Raw genomic sequence first — 23,322 nt, forward strand, 5'->3', positions numbered from 1 at the left:
GTTCACGCGTATTTGGTGTGTGGCCGTGAAGAGCCACCAGCAACTCCTGCTTCAACTCAGCTTGTCTGGGTGTCCGAATTCTGCCTAAATATCCTTCAAAAATACCTTCTTGAAGTAGCTATTGGAACGGCTTTAGGTACAAAAAAATTGATTATATAGTCTGGGAACTTAGCAGCATAATCATTTTCAGTAGGCAAAAGTGAGAGGAAACACCAAACGCCACCGGTCGGGGCCAAACGCCGGGAGGAACTCACCGTAGATGTCTCTGGAAGCATCGACGTGGTCCGTGAACAGCGGCACGTTCTTCATGTCAGCGGGAAAGGATAAATCGGGCAGGGTGTCCCCGCGGTGCATGGCGAAGGGGTCTGCGGGGACAAGGACAGGGCCGCTGTCACCACACGGGAAGCCACGACAAACAGTGCGGTTATTGGACAAAACCAAGGTGACGATGGACCTGACCCCACAATGCCGGACTTGCAGCATTACTGACCAGCGCAAACACCTTCACAATTTGGATTTATGCCCAGCAGTAAACACGGTTGCTCAGACGGCTTCCTAGGGAAAAGCGACTGAAGCTGAGGTGACAATTGGTGCATGGGGAACCCGTCCCCTCCCCGCAGGGAGGAAGCACCAGCGCCTGACCCAGGGACACGGACACAGGTGATGGAGCCAGAACAACGGCCGAGCCCCGGGTCGGCGGACAGGCCGGGGAGAGCGGGGTCAGCCGCACTGCCCCCAGAGCGGCACTCCAGCGTAAACCTGCACCAACCACGCTCCGAGCCAGCCAGGACAACCAGCCACTTCCAGCCTCCCGGCAGCCAAACGGCCCGTTTCACCACCAGCGATCCCCTCGGCCCAGCCGGTGAGGCCGTCGGATCTTTAATCCACGTTTGCAAGTCCTCTGGTGCCAGCTTTGGTCACAGTATCACAGATGTTTGGGATTGGAAGGGACAAAAGCTCATCCAGTGCAATCCCCCCATGGAGCAGGAACACCCAGCTGAGGTTACACAGGAAGGTGTCCAGGGGGTTGGAATGTCTGCACAGAAGGAGACTCCACAACCCCCTGGGCAGCCTGGGCCAGTGTCTGTCACCCTCACTGAGAAAAAGTTTCTTTTCAAATTTAAGTGGAACCTCCTGTGTTCCAGCTTGATCCCATTACCCCTTGTCCTGTCACTGGTTGTCACCAGAAGAGCCTGGCTCCATCCTCCTGACACTCCCCCTTTCCATATTGATCCCCAGCAATGAGTCCCCCCTCAGTGTCCTCTTGTCCAGCTCCAGAGCCCCAGCTCCCTCAGCCTTTCCTCCCACGGGAGATGCTCCACTCCCTGCAGCATCTTGGTGGCTGCGCTGGACTCTCTCCAGCAGTTCCCTGTCCTGCTGGAACTGAGGGGCCACAACTGGACACAAGATTCCAGGTGTGGTCTCCCCAGGGCAGAGCAGAGGGGCAGGAGAACCTCTCTGACCTACTGACCACCCCCTTCTAACCCACCCCAGGTCCCATTGGCTTCCTGGCCACAAGGGCCAGTGCTGGCTCATGGTCACCCTGCTGTCCCCAGGACCCCCAGCTCCCTTTCCCCTACACTGCTCTCTAATATGTAATTTCCCAACCTATGCTGGAACCTGGGGTTGTTCCTGCCCAGATGCAGCTGAGGATTCAGCAAAAGGAAACGCCTCTTTCCCAAGTTTTGGAACGTGGTGGCTCATTTCCACAGACACTCACACCCCTCACGGCTCCAATTTGCCAATGACTGTGGGTTAATAAAGCACATTGCTAGAGATCATCTACATAAGAACTCTTCAAGTATAGATATTTACCTGCAGTCACAGTAAGAAATCACAGTACACATGCAAAATAAAGACCTTGTAGCGCTGTCCAGGCTTGCAAGCAACTCAATAATGATTGAGTCTTGTTCATTCTATATTGCAATATTATAACATCTTTTAACATCTCTGAGCAGCATCTCCTGTCTACGCAGCACCAGGAGGAGCACAACAGAGGGATCATTTCATACTGAAGCATACGTGGTATCCTTGGTGTGTCAGGTGCTCTAAGGAGATGAAGTCTAAGGAAATGTGGTTTCATGCAATAGATAACCCACAAATTCACATTATTCGGGCCAAAAGAACGTTGGGTGATGGGCTAGGAAAGCAAATTGCTCCTAATCAACACGTTTGTCATCTGGCTACTGCGCATAACTACATCAACATCTAACAAGGCAAAGGGAGGGAAAAATCCAGCGCCTGTGTGTGGAAACTACTGGTGCTTTTGTTCCACGAATCGCTTCTTGCCCTGGTAACAATATGTAATTTCTTCACAGCATCTCTTAGTAAATATGAGATTGAGATAGCAGGAAAATAATTTAGTAGGCAGGTCTAGAGTGCTAAAAAACATATCAAAAGAGGTGTCATCCTGTTTCAGGCGCTGTCTGTCCCTCGTTCCTGCCTGTTCCGACCCGGGCGGCTCACCCGCTGCTCACACCCTCCTGAGCGAGAAAGTCGTGTCACAGAAACCTCCTCCCAAAGGAGCGAAAGCCGGGTGAGTGGTGTTGGGTGAAGGGGAATGGTCCTGCAGGTGCAGGTTACACAAGGCTCATGTAATTTTCAGGAGCGCCAGCAGCCGCTCAGGCTGCGTCTGGAGCAGCCCCACCGCATTGCGGCCACGGCTGCGTGACACTGCAGAGCCGGGACCAGCGTCCCCCGGCTGCCACCAGCGCGCTGGGTTTGCTCTGAAACCACAGCACCGGAGCGGTGAAACCGTGCGAGTCAACCACAACGCTGCCGTTGTCACAGGAGGGCAACCTGCCCCCCGCGCGATCAAAATCCACCATCCAAAATCCACCATCCAAAACCTATCCACTTTCAACCAGCCAGACTGAGCTCTGGGGCAGGTCGGGCTGATGTGTGAGCGTCAAGACGTTACACATTTTAGGAAAACAGAACACATCCTAAAGAACTGAGGTGTAAGAGAGAACAAACCCAGGCTGAGGGACAGAGCTGGGACAGTGTCGTGTCCCACCAGTGGTAAAATGGGGGTGTGGAGCGTGACGCACCCATGGGCACGGGCTGGAACGCGGGCTGGGCCTCCAGGCACAGGTCTCTGTCGTCCATCGGCCACGACTCGTTGCGGTCCAGAAATTCCTTGTAGGACAGTTTCTCATCCATGATCGCCCCCGGGAACACTGGAATGGAGAAAACGACACAGTCAGAAGTGAGACATCACGCTAAAAATACTTAAAATCAATTGTTGTGTGATATGACACTCAGAGGGCAAGAGATGCCATGAACTGTTAGCAAATATTCATTCATTACTGCTTTGATCCAAATCTTCAATATAAGAAGCAGAACAATGGGAATTTCTGCGTGCCGATACACAGGTCAGATGGAGAATGGACTCGCGGGGGGGTGCTGCCCTGTTCTCAAACGCTGGGCAGCTCCTGCCAGCTCCTCACTCACCTTCAGGGGGGTTTCATTAATGTACGAGCTGGAACAACGCTGAGACCTCAGCAAGGGGCTGAGCAAAGACCTGCAGCCTTTCCGCACAGAAACACCCAACGCAAGCTGCTCGTGGGCCGCAGCGAAGCCCCTTCCCCTCCCGCCGGGTTTGGGCTCATATGCACCAAATCGGCCCATTTGCACCAAGATGTTCGCGCCAGCAGACACACGGTGCCCGGAGCGTGGGTTTGCTCTGTTATACTGGGAAAAGCAACTCCAAATCATCTAAGTGAATAACTATTCCCTGAATGCCCGAAAGGCCTTTATTTGTGTCTCTTTATGTTCCCCACCCAAGCCTCATCTTCCCCCGGTTTACAACAGAAACATTATCTGAACATATAGACACATCAAACCCGATGGTTTATATCTGACCATGGAAAACTTTCAATCTTTATTTGCTGGCCCGTGTTAACAACAACAGCACTGGGATTAAGAGCTTCAGCAGCTTGAGATGCTCGAGAGGCCAGTATAGAACCATAGAAGTGTTTGATTGCCAAGGCCTTGGTAGGCACTGCCATAGAAAAACGCAGGGAAACAAAGACGTGCGGCTACAACAGACGATTTCAGTGTGGTTCCTCAGCCCTTCCTGACGTCCTTACACGGGCTGAACACACTGAGACAGATCCCAGAGCTGGGATCCAGCCCCCGGTGCTGCAGGATCCAATGAGCTGGGATCCAGCCCCCGGTGCTGCAGGATCCAATGAGCTGGGATCCAGCCCCCTGGGTGCTGCAGGATCCAATGAGCTGGGATCCAGCCCCCTGGGTGCTGCAGGATCCAATGAGCTGGGATCCAGCCCCCTGGGTGCTGTGGGATCCAGCCCCCTGGGTGCTGCAGGATCCGGGGAGGTGGGATCCACTCCCCCAGACTGGGGCAGCTTTGGGAAGGGGCGGCACAGGCACCTCCACCAACCACCATTGTTAACGTCTCAACTTCAACCCCCGAGCAGAGCAGCAGAAGCAGCAGCGAGCGGGGTCGGCCGGGATGAGAAAAAGCACCCAGGTGGAAATGAGTTGTCCCTGTAAATGTGTGCACAGCGTGTCCAGGGTAACCAGGGACGAGCCACACGAGGTTCGATTTACGCTTCGAAGCGCACACAGGGCAGCGTGAGCTCCGGCGGGTCAGCGCTGGCTTTGCCGCGGGAGCCCTCGCGCCATCTCCGCTCTCAGAGACACCGCCAGGGCTTGGAGTTGGGCAACAGAAACAGAAATACAAGCCCTAAAGTTCTCCAAGGTGACCGATGCAGTGGGAAGGCTCAAAACGAGCACCCAGACCTTCACACTGATTTCCAGGAAAACTTACCCGTCGCAGAACTGCGAGTGTATTCATACTTTCCGTGCACATTTGCACGTGTAACTTTCCGTGCTCAATATGAACACGTGTAAAATCAATCCTCGCATAACCACGGGTGTATTTTCCTCCCATGCTTCCACATAAGCTCATGTAACTTTCCATGCACGTTTGCACACGTACTTTCCGTGCTTAATACAAGCACATGTAACTTTCCGTGCACGTTTGCATGCGTAACTTTCCATGCTCAATACGAGCACGTGTATAAATTATTTCCTCGCACCATCGCGGGTGTATTTTCCACATAAGCACGTGTAATATTCCGTGCACATTTGCACGTGTATTAACCCTCGCAGGATTGCGAGTGTATTATAAATTTACCCTTGCAGAATCGCAAGTGTACACTTTCCATACTCACTACGAGTGCGTGTATCTCTTCAAACATAACCCCACATTGTGTTTAGGCAAGCGTAGTTTGAGCCTTCCCACTTCCTAGTTACAAACAGCTGGTTTGCAGCAAGGTAAGACATTGTAAAAATTCTTATTCTAATAAAAAAGTGATTGAGAAAGAGTAAGATGAGAGAGAGCTTTTGGTTTGGTTTGGTTTTTCAGGAGAGCAGGAGGCGATTCGATGAAGCTGGAAACAGGGAAGTCTCAGCTCAGCACACACACAGTTCTGCTCGGCATTAAACTGCTGCTGGATGCCCCTCGGCACCCCGGGGTCAGAGCTGCGCAGGGTCAGGGCCAGCCCGCACGCTGCTGTGCCTATTTTAAGTCATTCACTGCAACACGCTTGAGCAGGGACTTCACCCATAATCCCAGGACAGGCAGAAGAACTAAGGAGCTTTAACTCCCTCGCAGGCGTCACCGGTGCAGGAGACGGACGGGACCGGGAGGGCGTTTCTGTGCCCAGATTCAGAGGGAGTTCCATAGAAACACAGAATGGTTTGGGGTAAGGGACCTTCCCAGCCCCCAGTGCCCCCCTGCCATGGCAGGGACATCGTCACCAGCTCAGGGTGCTCAGAGCCCCGTCCAGCCTGGCCTGGGATGGCTCAGGGATGGTTCATCCACCCCCTCTCCGGGTACCTGGGCCAGGCTCTCACCACCCTCAGGGCAACAATTCCTTCCTCATGTCCGGCCTGAATCTCCCTCCTTTAGTTTAAACCATCACCCTGTCCTGTCACAACAGGCCCTGCTCAAAAGTCTGTCCCATCTTTCTTATGGGCCCCTTTTAAGTCTGGAAAGGCCGCACTAAGGTCTCCCCGGAGCTTCTCTTCTCCAGCTGAACCCCCCAGCTCTCTCACCTGTCCCCAGCAGAGCTGTTCCAGCCTCGGGTCATTCCTGGGGCTCCTCTGGCCCCTCTCCAGCAGCTCCATGTGTGTCCTGTCAGGGACCCAGCGCTGGAGCAGCACTGCAGGGGGGTCTCACAGAGCGGGCAGAGGGGCAGGATCCCCCAAACCTGCTGGTGACACAGCCCAGGACTCGGGTGGTTTCTGGGCTGCCAGCACATGGTCAGGTCAGAGAATCACAGAATGTCCTGAGCTGGAAGGACTCACACGGATCATCGAATCCAACTCCTGTCCCTGCACAGGACACCCCCGTGTTGAGCTCCTCATCAAACTACACCCCCAGTCCTTCTCCCCAGGGCCGCTCTCAGCCCCTTCTCCCTGGGTGTACATTGGATCTGGGAACAGTTTCTTGCCCAAAGGGCTGTGGGGCATTGAACAGGCTGCCCAGGGCAGTGCTGGAGTCACCATCCCTGGAGGGCTGGACAGACGGACATGAGGTTCTCAGGACATGGGGCAGTGCTGGGGTGGGTTATGGTTGGACTCCATGATCCTGAGGGTCTCTCCCAGCCGAAATGATTCTATGATTCTCTGATCCTGTGTCATCTCCAGCTCCCACACCCACCTGAACAGGGACGTCCCAGGTGGGATCCGCTTCCCGGGGATGAGAAATGTCACAGTGGACGTGCCGAGCTGCGGACACAAGCAGCAGAAAGAACCGGAGCTCCAAAGGGGAACAAGATGGACTACTCCCAACACTCCTGGGACCCACTTTGAGCTTGGGTGTCCCACAAGAAACCACTGAGTAAGTAAGAGGCTCTAAACACGCTTTTCCCACCAAAATTCAAAATACAGAGAGCGCTGCGTACCAGCGGCGGGCTGGGCACCGACACCGCGGCGAGGCGGGAGGCGACGGGATGTCCAACAAAGGCACAAGTATGAACGAGTTCCTATGCAGAGTCTGATCCAATCAAACACAAGCCAAGTGCATTTTCCTTACCCTTAACTCCACGCAGAGAACGGGGTTTAACTCCTTAACTCCACACAAAGGACGGGGTTAAACTCCATGCAGGACAGGGTTTAACTCTGCGTGATGGACAAGGTTTAACTCCTCACAAAGGACAGAGTTTAACTCCTCACGAAGGATGGGGTTTAGCTCCTTAACTCCACACAAAGGACAGGGCTAAACTCCACGCAGGACAGGGTTTAACTCCACACCAGGACAGGGTTTAACTCCTCATGAAGGACGGGGTTTAACTCCTTAACTCCACAGAAAGGATGGGGTTTAACTCCACACAGAGGACGAGGTTTTAACTTGGCGCAAAGGACGGGGTTTAACTCCTTAACTCCACACAAAGGACGGGATTTAACTCCACACAAAGGACGGGGTTTAACTCCACGCAAAGGACAGGGTTTAACTCCACGCAAAGGACAGGGTTTAACTCCACGCAAAGGACGGGGTTTAACTCCACGCAAAGGACAGGGTTTAACTCCACGCAAAGGACGGGGTTTAACTCTGCACAAAGGACGGGGTTTAACTCCACGCAAAGGACGGGGTTTAACTCCACGCAAAGGACGGGGTTTAACTCCACGCAAAGGACGGGGTTTAACTCCGCACAAAGGACGGGGTTTAACTCCGCACAAAGGACGGGGTTTAACTCTGCACAAAGGACGGGGTTTAACTCTGCACGAAGGAAGGACAAGGTTTAACCCTGCACAAAGGATGGGGTTTAACTCCACACAGAGGATGGAGTTTAACTCCACACAGAGGATGGGGTTTAACTCCAAAGGACAGAGTTTAACTCCACACAGAGGACGGGGTTTAACTCCGAAGGACAGAGTTTAACTCCGAAGGATGGGGGGTTACTATTTATGATTATTTGTGGTGGCGAGTAGCAAGGGATTTAACTATATTGTGTTGCGCATTCCTCTGGGCAGGAGCGTGTCATCCGTTTGTCTATAAAAGTCCATTAAACCAAACCCCACAAGACCATAAGTGTCCTTGTTGGCGAGAGCCCCCGGAGCAGGTCGAGCTCCGTAGGGATTTCCCAAAGGCAACTCTGATTTGTGGGCTGGCGCCGGGCTGAACCCAACGAGGAACACACGCCGAGCAGACTCCGTGTTCTAACCCAACCTGCTGGCTCCAGCGCACCCAGACACACGTCGCTGTCATTCAGCGACCTCGCGGGGGCAGAACGTAAAATGGGGGTGACCCCGGGTGAAGCTGCAGCAAAACTCCGCTGGTTTTAAGCAGACAAGTTACATTGATGATTCTGAATAAAGAGGAGGGGAAACCTGCAACCGCAGGTGGGGAACGGAGGGAGCGGGACAGCGGCCAAGAGGTATGTAAAGAGAAGTATTTACTGTGACAGCAGATGAACCCAAAGGCCGTACCAGGAACAGACTGTACTGGGATTTGCAAACCCTCCGCTCTACCCAAAGCCCCAAATCCAGCTGCAAGGTGACTCGGCAGCAGTTGTGACTTGCCGCTGCCAAACCATTGGAAATACCAACCAAAGACTCGCATGGTTTTCATAGAACGTTTTCATAACAATCGCTAATTACAAACCAAACCCACCGCTGCTTTCCAGCAGCAAACGAGCTGTATGTGGGAAGGGGGAGCGGAGAGGCCGGGACTGCGGGTTGAGCCCAGTCCTAAAGCACCGTCTGCGCAGGGTAAGAGCCACAAAGCAAAGAGAAACGAGCAGCCAGACTCACAAGAATCCATTCTGGACGTGTCTATCAGGATGTAGCAGCAGCAGACAATGTACTCAACACAAAATGTAAATTTGACAGATCCTGCAAACCTGGAAGGTAATTTTAGCAAGTATTAAAGCCTGGTGACAGCTGAAAATCCGGTTACGACTGTTGGTAGTATAAATCAATGTAGGATTACAGCTTACAAAGTCTCGCTTCAAGAAAACAAACACCATTGGCAATGTACTCACAGAGCAAGCTGGCTTCCGAGAGCAAGAATAGGGTTCCCATTCAAGCGGCGCGTTGTGAGCTGAGCCCAGGGCAGGACCGGGAGCCGGAGCGCGGGGCGGCCGGCGGCGCTGCAGCCGTGGGAGCCCCGGTTCACCCTCTGCCCGGATCAGCGCGGCCACGCCAGCCCATCCCAACGCTGATCCGCTCGAGCCACAACGTCGGGCAAGCAAAGCCCAACGTGGGCAAGCGGCGGGGCTCACAAAAGCCAGCGCTGCTGCGCGGGGATTACCCGGCAGAGCCGCTCGCCGCAGGGGCGCTAAGCTGGAGCTCAGCGCCGGAGCTGCACAACCTGCGGCCCCGAGACGGCCCCGAGACGGCCCCGGCCCAGCAAACACCACCGGAGAAGCTTAAGAGCTTCAACAGCCGCTCAGCCGCCCAGGTCGCTATGTTCAATGGATGCCGCGTCTCCCTTGCTGGAGTCGCCGCTTGGCCCCAGATCTTTCTCTCACCTTTCCCCACGCCGTGCCCAGCCGGGGATTCTCCGCAGCCCCGCGGGAAACACGAGCCCACGGCACCTGTGCCCGGTACAGCGCGCTGCTCCCTCCAAACGGCACTGGGGGAACGCTGGGAGAAGGCAGGGCCTTGGGAAAACGCACAGTTTTATGTTCTACGTGAGGTTTTGAGCTGGTTTGGCAGCACTGGGTCCTGCTACGGGCAGCTACTACCACAAGTAACTTCTGATTCATAGGGATCCACGAGAGGTTATTCTGCACGTCCTCCCCTGTGTTTTAATGCACGTACACGGGGATTACCCTGAACACTCGCTTACACAGGATGACGTGTGCAACATCAGGTAAAAGCCAAGACGTTCTGGGTTCTGCTCCTTCCCCGGCTCAGTAACAATATGGAAAAGCAGGTAAACCAGCCTACCAAATGAACTTCACCCATTTGTACCCAAGGGGATGAGAGCTCAAGATTTCAAGGGTTTTTTTTGCATTGAATGAATATATAAAGCACAAAGCTGGCAGCCTTGGTTGGGAGAAATTTAGCCAGACCAGAGCTAGACGGGTTATCTGCTGCCCACCGCCCGGCCGCCTGTCAGATGCAAATACAGGCAGCTCTGTTTTCGTTATTTCATTCTTTCTCAATAAAGCTCCGAGGGCAACGAGCACTGGTCAGGCTGCCCAGAGGGGCTGCGGAGGCTCCATCCTCAGAGATAAGTCAGAACCTGGGCCTTGGCGGGCGCTCCAGACGCCGATTTGGGAGCAGAAGGTTCCTGTCCTTGCAGGAGATCAAGGCTCAACCAGCAGGAGCTGCTGCTGCAACCAAATGTGGCTCAGATTACCCTAAATACTTCAATTTGCTGCAATGAGAAGCGAATTAAAATCCACTGTGGAGATGGATGGGAAAAAGAAATTCAGGATTATATTCTAGATCCACAAGAACCACAGGGTGCTGGAGAGGGTGCTGGTGATGGCAGGAGCCCTGCCTTGCTCTCCCTGTGAAGCCCCAGCTCACAGCCCCAATTGCTCACAAACCCCGTGCGCACGACTCAGAACCGGCGCCTCCCCACCCCAAAGACGTGGATCCGGAACCCCAGAGTCCAACACGAGGTTCGTGCTTTGCCTTTAAACAAAAATATCTTCCAAGGGAAAAAACTGCAATTGTGACAGCTTATTGTATCGGGTTTTTTTCCTTACTTATTCTTCCTAAAGAGATGCTTCTCCAGCTTCCTGATCAATGGAACCAAGAACCTCCCTCCAGGCTCTCATTGCCCTGCACCCCAGGCCAGCTCCATACGGTGCAATCAGTGATCTCCTATGGCGTGTGCCGTGTCCGGGCAGCCCGGCGGGGCTGAGCACCACCACGGTGCAGGACAGGACCAGCAGCCGCCGCTCAGCGCCGCCGCGGTGCAGGACAGGACCGGCAGCCGCCGCTCAGCGCCGCCGCGGTGCAGGACAGGACCCGGCGGCCGCCGCGGTGCAGGACAGGACCGGCGGCCGCCGCTCAGCGCCGCCATGGTGCAGGACAGGACCCAGCGGCCACTCAGCGCCGCCGCGGTGCAGGACAGGACCCAGCGGCCACTCAGCGCCGCCGCGGTGCAGGACAGGACCCAGCGGCCACTCAGCGCCGCCGCGGTGCAGGACAGGACCCAGCGGCCACTCAGCGCCGCCGCGGTGCAGGACAGGACCAGCAGCCGCCGCTCAGCGCCGCCGCGGTGCAGGACAGGACCCAGCGGCCACTCAGCGCCACCGCGGTGCAGGACAGGACCGGCAGCCGCCACTCAGCACCGCCGCGGTGCAGGACAGGACCCGGCAGCCGCCGCTCAGCGCCGCCCCGGTGCAGGACAGGACCGGCAGCCGCCGCGGTGCAGGACAGGACCGGCGGCCGCCGCTCAGCGCCGCCGCGGTGCAGGACAGGACCGGCAGCCGCCACTCAGCACCGCCGCGGTGCAGGACAGGACCGGCAGCCGCCACTCAGCGCCGCTGCGGTGCAGGACAGGACCCGGCGGGGGCTGAGCGCTGCCGTGGTGCAGGACAGGACCAGCAGCCGCCGCTCAGCGCCCTGCCTGGAACCGCACGCCACTCGCGGCCGTTTCTAATAACCAAGGCACTTGAACCCCTGTTTTTAAGCAGGAGGCTCCCTGAAGCCTGATTTCCGCGGCGTTGTCATGGGCGCGGAGAAACAGGATCGCTCTGCCCAGGCGCCTTTCACCCATAGTGTTGTCTGTTCGGAGAACCAGAGCAACGCTTGTGCTTTCCGCGGCAGCTGAGGATCACAGGAATCCAACCGCGGTACCAGGCGGTTTAGAACTTCAGACACTTGAAGCACAGTTTCATATTTTTACTTTTTGCTATTCTTGGGCTTTTTGTCCAGTTTTTCTGGGCTGACACCGTGGAGAGCCAAGCGATGCGAGAAGACAGTTTTACTGTTTCACTTGGGGTTTCTCCCCGACCGCCTCCTACACACCCTTGGTGGGGAACATTTCAACCCAACGCTATGAAACAAACCTGGTCAAGAGGCCCAACACGAGATGCGGCCAATAGAAAATAACACCTCTGCATATAAAACCCTAAGGCACTAAACCCAAGACTAAGTCGGTTCCCTGGTCTTGGATCCAGCGTGTAACCGAGCCCCCAAACTCAGTGTTGAAGCACCCTGAGCAGGGAGCGCGTGTCCCCTCGCTGTCCCCAGGAGCTGTCCCCTCGCTGTCCCCAGGAGCTGTCCCCATGAGCTGTCCCCATGAGCTGTCCCCTCACTGTCCCCAGGAGCTGTCCCCATGAGCTGTCCCCTTGCTGTCCCCATGAGCTGTCCCCATGAGCTGTCCCCTTGCTGTCCCCAGGAGCTGTCCCCATGAGCTGTCCCCTCACTGTCCCCATGAGCTGTCCCCTTGCTGTCCCCAGGAGCTGTCCCCAGGAGCTGTCCCCTCGGCTCTTGCCCCTGAAGGGGTTGTTCCCAGATTCACGGTTTATGCCGGGCCGGGGAACGCTCCGGTTCAAACCCACGGTTGGAACTTGGTCCGGCGGGGCAGGGAGAGGCTGGAGCGGTGTCTGACGGGACAGTCGCATGTTTGGGGACGACTGATCGTGTTCCACATCAACACAGGGGCACAAAACCGCTCAGCGCTTGGGGGTGGAAGAACCAGCACCAGGATTCATTCAGCAAGGTTTGTCCGTGCTGAGCCGAATGCTGCAGCCTCTCCAACGCGGGTACACAGCCCCGGATTGTCCATGCTGAGCCGAATGCTGCAGCCTCTCCAACGCGGGTGCACAGCCCCGGATTGTCCATGCTGAGCCGAATGCTGCAGCCTCTCCAACGCGGGTGCACAGCCCCGGATTGTCCATGCTGAGCTGAATGCTGCAGCCTCTCCAACGCGGGTGCACAGCCCCGGATTGTCCATGCTGAGCCGAATGCTGCAGCCTCTCCAACGCGGGTGCACAGCCCCGGATTGTCCATGCTGAGCCGAATGCTGCAGCCTCTCCAACACGGGTGCACAGCCCCGGATTGCCAGCCTGCGAGGGCTTGGGGTTCCAAGGAAAACAGGTCTGGGAGTCCCCTGCTCCAAGGCAATGACAGAGTCTCACAAACAGGGACCTGGGTGTCCCCGAAACCCCTGGGGATGTGGGTGGGGAAGATGGGAAAACATCACCCGAGAGATACACTCGAGCCCCAGATGTGCAACACACACGTGTGGAGCACGAGCGGGATTTACAGATGAGACCACGAGCGGCTGGTCCCGTGGGAGCCCTGAGCTGGGACACACTGACCCAGGACCAGGAACGACCTCCAGCGATGGGCCAGCGCACAGTGATGGGACACGGCACAGGAACCCCCGGGTGACACCGTCAGCACAGGAAAACGGCTCACGCACAAGGTTCTGCCGCTCGGCAAGCGGGACCGGGGCTGCCAAAGCGCGGGGTGTGGGATCATTGCTGGAGGAGACCATGGAGTCCAACCATAACCCACCCGGCACTGCCCCACGTCCTGAGAACCTCATGTCCGTCTGTCCAGCCCTCCAGGGATGGTGACTCCAGCACCGCCCTGGGCAGCCTGTTCCAATGCCCCACAGCCCTTTGAGGAAGAAACTGTTCCCACATCCAACCTCAACCTCCCTGGCGCAACTTGAGGCCGTTTCCTCTGGTCCCCACACCCAGGAAACCCACAATCCAGAGAGTGGATTATTTAAAAATATAGCTGAGGTATTAAAAAAAAACCAAACAAACAGTAAAATTATTAAAGAAAATATCCCTGCATGCCATCTGACGATGATTTGGCAACTTCTGTGGAGGAACTCCAACCCCCCCTAAGCTTTATCCTTCCGCACCAAGACCAGATCGCACCAAACCCAAACTGTGCTGAAAAATAAGCTGCACATTCCTCATCGGCCAGAGACAAAGTGCTGCTTTAAGATAGAATAAGATTTTTACTTATCCCATGCCCACACCAGACAGACTAACCGGTTACTGTTCTCTTCATGCAAAACGCTTCCCAGCTGGGGTGTCTGTCCCCCAGCCCCGTGTCCCCAGCCAGGGGAGAACACAAAACGGACAGAAGTGCCTACAGTGCCCATTGAATGAGCGCGATCTCCACGAGTAGCCTTTGAAAAGTCGAGCTTTACAAACACAAACACGTGGTCCTTGCACCACCAGATGTGAGCAAAGCGAGTCGCCAAGGACCCTGCGAGAGCCGCTTCTCCAGCCCAGGAGGGCGCAAACCCGGCTGGCCCTTCCAACACTCGTCATCGAATGATGCTAAAGACACGTCCCCATTTGCTGCACCCCCTTACTGCACCCCAGCTGCCACCCGCCAACTCATCTTCCAACCTCCTTTAATGTCTAATAAATCAGAATGCCCCTTCATTTCGAGCTGTAAATTCTGATGCCCATCAATCTGTGCGGTGTTTCAGTCTCTCAGCTCCTGGGTTTACGAGTCTCCTCTGCAGAACCCCTGACGCAGCCCCGTTCGTGCCCCGATACGCTCCGAATGTCCTGCCTGTCCGTACCAATCATCCACCGTCAGCAGCTCTTCAGCACCGATCTTCACAACAGATTTAACTCACGAGATCCCGACTGCCAAGACGAGTTTAAATTCACTGTCCTGTTCCTTCACCTGCCTACCCAGGCAGCTCTATCCTGTTCACCACTTACCTCCCACCCTCGCCCCGTCAGCTCCGGCCAGTAAAACACCCAACAGCACCAGCTCACTGCAACCTTCTAATTAAAAACATCCCAACGATATATTTCAGATATCTCTAGATCATCAGCCAACACTCATTCCCACAGGCAGACACCCGGAGCTGCTGCTGAGGAGGCCGCTCGGGGGCTGAGAACGTGTTATAAACACGGGGAGCTCTGCCCGAGTCAATGGGCCGTCCCTGCAGGCCCAGCGCGCGGTACCAGCCGCTCCCCGGACCCGCCGGGGCCGCTCGCTGCTCACACCCCAAACGCTTCGCTTCCTTCGACCTACATATTGTGGCACTTTGGCTCTTCCCCCGCCTGCTTCACACAGAGGAACCATTCGGAAGTGACAACATAGATTGTCACTCTCGAAACATATAAATACATGTATATATGTATACACAAACACTCTATCTATATATATATATATATCTTTTTTGCTGTTTGCCGAACCCCATCTGTGGGTGCGTGCACACAGAAGTCCCCATCTGCTTGTTTTGCAGAACAAGACGGTGCTAATGGAAATAAGCGCTTAAAATAGAACATTTCCCTTCAGCGTTGCGGCCGTGTCTGTTTAATGCCGAGATTAGAGCCGTTTCTCACACACGGCGCACTGACCTACTTTCCGCTGCTCAAATCCCGGGGCAGGAGCGGGAGCTCACACGAGGAACCGGCAGCAGCCGGGAAAACCCAGCGGCCACGGCTGTAATGTAGATTTATGGCCATTAATTCCAGCTAGTGTCAAACTAATGACACGAGGGACATCAAAGCACGAAGCCATTTGCATAATACTAGAAGAATCTACAATTCTAGGACTATTTATTCCGGGAGCTTCTGCTTAGAGAATGAGGAAAATGACAGGCTGGCTCTGCTCTTTGGAAATCAGAATTTGTAAAGGCTCAGCCGGTTTTCTAGGAATTTTTTAATTCGTCGCTAAGGAGTTTTTTGGTGGTTTGCAGCGCTAAATAAATCTGCAAAACTAACCAATAAATCACTTACTGCCAGGGATGAGCCGCTGGAGACTGAACGCGGCGGTTCAGCTGAACAACGGCCGCTGGTGTTGGCGGCCGCCGTTAAAGAACAAACCTCTGTGGCTGGGCTGTCTGGCTGCGGTGAGCTGTCTCACCAGATGGATGTGACGGGCCAGGCGGAGCGGCGGCGGCGCTTGACGCTGAGCGGGACGGACGGCTCGGGGCTGCAGCTCGGGGTTAGCAAAAACACAACAAAGTTTGACCTTCAAACACCGCGGCAACGCGCGTTCAAAGCTGCAAAACGGTGCTGGGGGGGATAAACAGAAGATGCTCCCGAGTGTGTCCACGGGGCGAAAAACCCTCCGATGGCCCCAAATGTCTTTCTAGTGTTACGACTTGAAATGCAAAATTTGAATGAGGTACCAAGGGCAAAGATGCACGTTGAGACACCGTCCAACCCAGTTTAGTGCTGAAAGGTTTTCACGAAAAGGTCCCGGCAATGATGGTGCCGGTGGAACCTGGTGCGGGTGGAATCCGGTGTGAACCCGGTGTGAACCCGGTGTGGATGGAACCAGGTGTGAACCTGGTGCTGATGGCACCTGGTACGGATGGAACCTGGTACAGATGGAACCCAGTGTGAACCCAGTGCGGGTGGAACCCAGTGTGGATGGAACCTGGTGAAGGTGGAACCTGGTGTAGGTGGAACCCAGTGTAGGTGGAACCTGGAGTAGGTGGAACCCGGTGTAGGTGGAACCTAGTGTAGGTGGAACCCAGTGTAGGTGGAACCCAGTGTAGGTGGAACCCAGTGTAGGTAGAACCTGGTGTAGGTGGAACCCGGTGTAGGTGGAACCTGGTGTAGGTGGAACCTGGTGTAGGTGGAACCCAGTGTAGGTGGAACCTAGTGTAGGTGGAACCCAGTGTAGGTGGAACCCGGTGTAGGTGGAACCCGGTGTAGGTGGAACCCAGTGTAGGTAGAACCTGGTGTAGGTGGAACCCGGTGTAGGTGGAACCTGGTGTAGGTGGAACCTGGTGCAGGTGGAAGCCGGTGTGGATGGATCCCCGTGCGGATGAAACTCGGTGCAGCTGGAACCCGGTGTGGATGGAACCCAGTGTGAACCCAGTGCGGGTAGATCCCGGTATGGATGGAACCCAGTGTGAACCCAGTGCGGGTAGATCCCGGTATGGATGGAACCCAGTGTGAACCCAGTGTGGGTAGATCCCGGTGTGGATGGAACCCAGTGTGAACCCAGTGCGGGTAGATCCGATGTGGATGGAACCCAGTGTGAACCCAGTGCAGGTAGATCCCAGTGTGGATGGAACCCAGTGTGAACCCAGTGCGGGTAGATCCGGTGTGGATGGAACCCAGTGTGAACCCAGTGCGGGTAGATCCGGTGTGGATGGAACCCAGTGTGAACCCAGTGCAGGTAGATCCGGTGTGGATGGAACTCGGTGCAAAGGGAACCAGGTGTGGATGGAACTCAGTGTGGATGGAACCCGGTGCGGTCCCTGCAGCTGCAGCAGCTGCTTTGGGAAGAGCTCGTTGTGCGGAGATAACACAACAGATGTGCATTAACCGTCCTGTTCCAGGCAGAGGGGGTGCAGGAAGGGCAGGCTGTCCGCACGCACCAAGGGGTAACAATTACCATCACGGGACCAGCCTCGGCAAGGCTTTTCTTTCCTGTGTGCTCTTTGGCTTTTCCAGATGTTGTAACCGAGCTTTTAGCTACAAACCACCAATAGGTCTCTGAGTATTTCAGATTTTAAATTTCACCAAATCCTCTGTCCCTCAGAACCGAGACTCCTGAGATTTCAGAGCCTTCTCGCAGTATTTTCCACAGGAGCAGCGGGAGATCCCGGTGAACTGCCAGACCTGAAGCAATGAACACACCACGCGCTCCCCCGCCCCAGCCCACCGCGGTGCTGACGAGCAAGCAGGGCTCAAATACTCCAGCAATCGCCACCTTTCCAGGCCGGCTCCTGACTAAATAACCTTAATAAACTGCCCAAAGAACCAGAAGCACAACCACGGATGTGGCCCTTTAGACCAGCTCTTCTAGAACCAACACTAACCGTTCTTCTCACGATTATCTGGTTGAACCCGAGACCGCGGCTTTAGCAGCGCACAGCACCACATTAAACTACACGATGTGTCCGGTAACATACATACAAATGTGGATTTTTCTCTATTTTTTTAAGCAGGGTCGGTCATTTTTGTTGTAGGTCCAGACACTGATTATTACCTAAAACCTTGCGAAGCTGTTTTGATGAGTAACATTTGGAAAGACGCTGCTGGCACCCTTGGAAAGCGGGACAGCGATGCTGGAGGGGACGGACGGCGAGAGCTGCTCCAGACGAAGCGCGCAGGCCCGGCTTGGCGGCAAGACGACTATTTATATCTGTAGCCAGCGGAAACGTTAGAGACGCCGCAGACACAAGGAAATGACAGCAAGGGAAATAAAGAAGTGGCTAAGTGACAAGTGGCAAGGCAATGTCGAGAGGAGGAACACGGCTCGTTATTAGTGTGAAGATCAGAACGCAGAATAAGTCAGGCTTAGCATTTCAGAGATTTGCACAGAGCAACCGCTTCCGTCATTGCCCTGGGATCTGCAGATTCCTTTGCAGATGGGTTGGGTTCGGTGTGGAAGTCAGGAGAACCTTTCCAAGGAACCAGCAAGGAGGGCAAGGAGTGAAGCGGCCGCTGAGCAGAGCCAGGGAACAGCCTTTGGAGGTGTTTGCGGGAGGAACCGGCCCTGGACCCGCAGCACGAAACCCGGCTTTGCTGGCCCCAGAACAGCCGGGGTCACGCTCACCTTGTGCTGCCGCCAAATTAAACCAGACAGATTTCGAGTTTATTAATAAACATCTTCAGTGTCTCAGTCGGCAGCAGAGGACAGCTTGGGGACAGCTCAGGGGACAGCTTGGGGACAGCGGGAGGGACAGCTCGGGGACAGCTCGGGGGACAGCACAGGGGACAGCACAGGGGACAGCTTGGGGACAGCTTGGGGACAGCACAGGGGACACCACAGGGCACAGCTCAGGGACAGCACAGGGGACAGCTTGGGGACAGCATGGGGGAAAGCACAAGGACAGCACAGGGGGCAGCACAGGGGACAGGTTGGGGACAGCTCAGGGACAGCACAGGTGACAGCTCAGGGACAGCACAGGGGACAGCTCAGGGACAGCTGGGGGACACCTTAGGGACAGCACAGGGGACAGTTTGAGGGACAGCTTGGGGGACAGCTCAGGGACAGCTCGGGGGACAGCACGGGGGACAGCACGGGGGAGAGCTTGGGGACAGCACAGGGGACAGGTTGGGGACAGCACAGGGGACAGCTCAGGGGACAGCTCAGGGGACAGCTTGGGGACAGCACAGGGGACAGCTTGGGGACAGCACAGGGGACAGCTTGGGGCCAGCTCGGGGACGCGCTGCGGGCCCGCCCTGCCCTGTGCTCACGCCGCCCCGTCCCCAAGCCGGCCTGTCACCACCAGCCCCCCTGAGCTGCAAACCCAGCGGGGGGGTCAGAGCATCCCCTGTGCCCGAGCTCCGCAGCGGGACCGGGGACGCCCATTGACCAGAACGGGCAAGGCCGCCTTCAGTTACCGCAATTTAAACCTGCATTTTTGGGCTATAACCAGCACCCAGAGTAATTCTGGGTTCCACAAAATACACAAGGTTGTTTTAACTTAATTGTATTTGAAAATCTGGCTTCTCTTACCACCAAATTTTACACTAAACACACTGCAAGTAAAAGCATCCTTTGAAAATCCTACAAAACCCCTCGCTGCACCCCTGGGACACCTCTCTTCAACAATATTTGCCTGAAGAAGTCATTTAAGCCGCCGTGGGTCTGTGCCGGGTTGGTCTCCAGCGCAGGATGCTGCCGGGCCGTGGTCCATCCACCCCGGGACAGCTGATAATGTGACACCAGGACATTGCAATGCAACAAGAATCCTGATTTATAGCCACACTTCTATACTGAAGAAGCCGAAATATCCTCTCTTGGTTCCCATTTCAGACACACTGGTCCTGTGATCATCTCTGAGGAAACCACCAGCCCTCTTAAATGCAAGTACCTGCTAAATCCCAGAGTGTCAGGGTTGAAGGGCCCTGGAAAGCTCATCCAGTGCAATCCCCCCATGGAGCAGGAACACCCAGCTGAGGTTACACAGGAAGGTGTCCAGGGGTTGGAATGTCTGCAGAGAAGGAGACTCCACAACCCCCTGGGCAGCCTGGGCCAGGCTCTGCCACCCTCACCCCCAACAAGTTTCTTCTCATATTCAAGTGGAACCTCCTGTGTTCCAGTTTGCACCCATTGCCCCTTGTCCTGTCCCTGGTTGTCACCAGAAGAGCCTGGCTCCATCCTCCTGACACTCCCCCTTTCCATATTGATCCCCAGCAATGAGTCCCCCCTCAGTGTCCTCTTGTCCAGCTCCAGAGCCCCAGCTCCCTCAGCCTTTCCTCACACGGGAGATGCTCCACTCCCTGCAGCATCTTGGTGGCTGCGCTGGACTCTCTGCAGCAGTTCCCTGTCCTGCTGGAACTGAGGGGCCACAACTGGACACAAGATTCCAGGTGTGGTCTCCCCAGGGCAGAGCAGAGGGGCAGGAGAACCTCTCTGACCTACTGACCACCCCCTTCTAACCCCCCCCAGGTCCCATTGGCTTCCTGGCCACAAGGGCCCAGTGCTGGCTCATGGTCACCCTGCTGTCCCCAGGACCCCCGGGTCCCTTTCCCTACACTGCTCTCTAGTCCCCAGCGAGTTTAGCCAGACTGGGGTTTTTCAGGAGCCAGACTGACCTGAGGGCAGGAAAAACAAACTTGTCACTGAGAACCACAGAAAATCCTTTTTTCAGAATAGGCGCGTCAAATACCATGTGCTCCAGTTAAAAGGAAGAACGTTAAACAACATAATAAGCTACACAGCAAAACAGAATCAATGTCCATTTCTGGCCAGGGAACACCTGGGCAATGTCCATTTCTGCTCATTTTGCCGTTGCTGGCACAACGAGCCCCATCGGTGTGACCCAGGTAACCGCGGTGGGGCAGCTCGGAAACACCAGCTCTGCCCAACGCCCACCTGCTGCTTCACGGGCTGGGGCTGGGAATGAGCCGCACTGTTCTGTGATCCGTGAAAAGGGGGATTACTGATGAGCATATTTATCATTTCTTTATTTTCGCTGAATTGCTCGAGCAAGACCAAGCAAGTTTGAGGAGTTTAAGGGAAGCAGCAGCATCGTTAGTACGGGGGGCGCAGGTCTCTCCCGGCACCGCTCTCCTCTCCTCATTCCACCGCATCCGCACACGTTTCGTAACCACAAGATTTTCCTTTTCCAGAAAAGGTCCGATTAATCCAAGATTAGCCCTTGTAGCCACCGAGGCGGCGGCAGGAGAACGCCGCCCTAACACCAGCTGCGGCGCAGCGCTACCAGATCAAATGCACAATATAATCAGCCTTACCCTATTTGCAGTGAAACGGAAGAAGATTAAAGAGCCGAGGCCTTGAGCTCCCACCAGAGCCACATCAGGCAAGTTTTGAACTCCCAGGTCCATATTTATTTAGCCAACTGATCCATATGAAAGATAAATTCCTATTATTAAGTGCAATAATTAACCCGATCTGGCAAAAAGGTGGTGATAAGGTGTTTAGGCCAAGCTTAACTCTGGTGTGTGTTTTGCAGCGCTGTGGTTTGGTTCACTGCCCTTTGACAAGTCTCTCGAGCACCCGCGGCACAGAAACCCCATAGAACGGGTCCCTGCACAGACCCTGGAACCGGCGGCAGCAAGGAGAGAATGCACAGGTTGGCTGAGGAGATACGGGGCGGGAAGGAAAAGGGAAAAGGGGAAAGGAAAAGGAAAAAGGAAAGAGAAAAGAGGGAAAAGGAAAAGGAAAGAGTAAAAGGAAAAAGGAAAAAGTAAAAGGGAAAAAGGAAAAGGAAAAAGTAAAAGGGAAAAAGGGAAACAAGGCAAAAAGGAAAAAAGAAAAAAAAGAGGAAAAAAGGAAAAAAGAAAAAAAAAGGGAAAAAAGAAAAAAGAAAAAGGAAAAAAGGGGAAAAGGAAAAAAAGAAAAAATTGAAAAAAGAAAAAAGGAAAAAGGGAAAAAGGAAAAAAGGAAGAAAAGGGGAAAAGAGAAAAAAAGTACAAAAAAAGAAAAAGGAAAAAAGGGGAAAAAGGTAAAAAGGGGAAAAAGGAAAAAAGGAAAAAAGGGAAAAAAGAAAAAGGAAAAAAAGGGGGAAAAGAGGAAAAAAGAGGAAAGAAGAGGAAAAAGAGGAAAAAGGAAAAAAAGAGGAAAAAGGAAAAGGGGAAAAAAGAGAAAAAAGGGAAGAAGGAAAAAGGAAAAAGAAAAACAAATAGAGATGAGACAAGAGATAAAGAGAAAAAGAGAAAAAGAGAAAAGAGAAATAAAGAGAAAAAAGAGAAAGAAAAAGAAAGAGACAAGAGAGAAAGAGAAGAAAGAGAGAAAGAGAAGAAAGAGAAGAAAAAGAGAGAAAGAGAGAAGAGAGAAAGAGAGAAAGAGAGAAAGAGAGAGAGAGAAAGAGAGAAAGAGAGAAAGAGAGAGAGAGAAAGAGAGAAAGAGAGAAAGAGAGAGAGAGAGAGAGAGAAAGAGAGAGAGAGAGAAAGAGAGAGAAAGAGAGAAAGAGAGAAAGAGAGAAAGAGAGAAAGAGAGAAAGAGAGAGAGAGAGAAAGAGAGAAAGAGAGAAAGAGAGAAAGAGAGAAAGAGAGAAGAGAAAGAGAGAAAGAGAGAAAGAGAGAAAGAGAGAAAGAGAGAAAGAGAGAAAGAGAGAAAGAGAGAAAGAGAGAAAGAGAGAAAGAGGCAGGAGCAGCCGCTGGCCCCGGCAGCGCGGGCGGAGCTGCGGGAGCTCGGGCGCCGGGCGGAGCTGCAGCCCCGGGCGTGCGGGAGCAGAGCGGGAGCGGCGCGGAACCCCGTGTTCCAGCCCCCGCAGCACCCCATGTGCAAAACCCGCGGGAGCCACAGCAAGCGAGTTCGGAGAAGCGGCGCCGAGCGGGTCCAGCGCCGGGCGGCGAGCTCAGGGCCGCGCTGCGCCCGCCCCGCACGCACCGTCCCGCCCGCACCCGCTGCTCTCCGTGCACCAGTAACACACGGGACGCCAGGCAGAAGCTCCAAAGCTCATGGATTGAGTATCTTCAGTAACAGCTCCTTGCTGAGGAAATCCAAGCCGTGCAAGAACACGGGAGTTCCCAGCTGGCGGGTGCTGGCTGGGGGTGCCTGAAACACACCACAAAACCAAAGGGTTTGCGTTGCCATTTCTAAACCTCACTACGCTGTCCATAGGACTCCTCGACACATGTACCGCTCCATTACAAGCTTCTGGATTTCCTGTTTGTATCAGGATAGGTTCCAGTTTCAAGCCAAAGTTACAAAGAAAAATGTGAAAAGCCAAAGTAGCAGGTTGCTGAGAAAACACCCATTGCGACAGAACTTCCTGAATTTCCCAAATTTCCAATTTTGGCTTTCAGCTGAGCCAGCCCAACACCTCCTGTCCTGCCTGTGTCACCAGACTGTGGGAACCCAGAGTGATATTTGGTAGGAAACTGTGAAAAGATGCACATCACAGAATCCCAGAGGGTCAGGGGTTGAAGGGCCCTGGAAAGCTCATCCAGTGCAATCCCCCCATGGAGCAGGAACACCCAGCTGAGGTTACACAGGAAGGTGTCCAGG

General features: G+C 54.5%; 1 protein-coding gene across 7 annotated transcripts in view; it reads right to left on the reverse strand.

Annotated features, from left to right (window-relative positions):
* Positions 1 to 23,322, reverse strand: part of MAP4 (microtubule associated protein 4) — a 152,163-nt gene that overhangs the window by 64,850 nt on the left and 63,991 nt on the right. For all 7 annotated transcript variants that reach the window (XM_082046514.1, XM_082046515.1, XM_082046517.1 and 4 more), the window contains exons 5-6: positions 3,051 to 3,179; positions 255 to 365 (exon numbers count right to left, since the gene is read on the reverse strand). In XM_082046514.1, coding sequence (XP_081902640.1) covers positions 255 to 365; positions 3,051 to 3,179 — 240 coding nt within the window. The remainder of the gene's footprint in view (positions 1 to 254; positions 366 to 3,050; positions 3,180 to 23,322) is intronic.

The sequence above is a fragment of the Streptopelia decaocto genome (assembly GCF_964273445.1).
Source record: "Streptopelia decaocto genome assembly, chromosome: 2".
NCBI lineage: Eukaryota > Metazoa > Chordata > Aves > Columbiformes > Columbidae > Streptopelia > Streptopelia decaocto.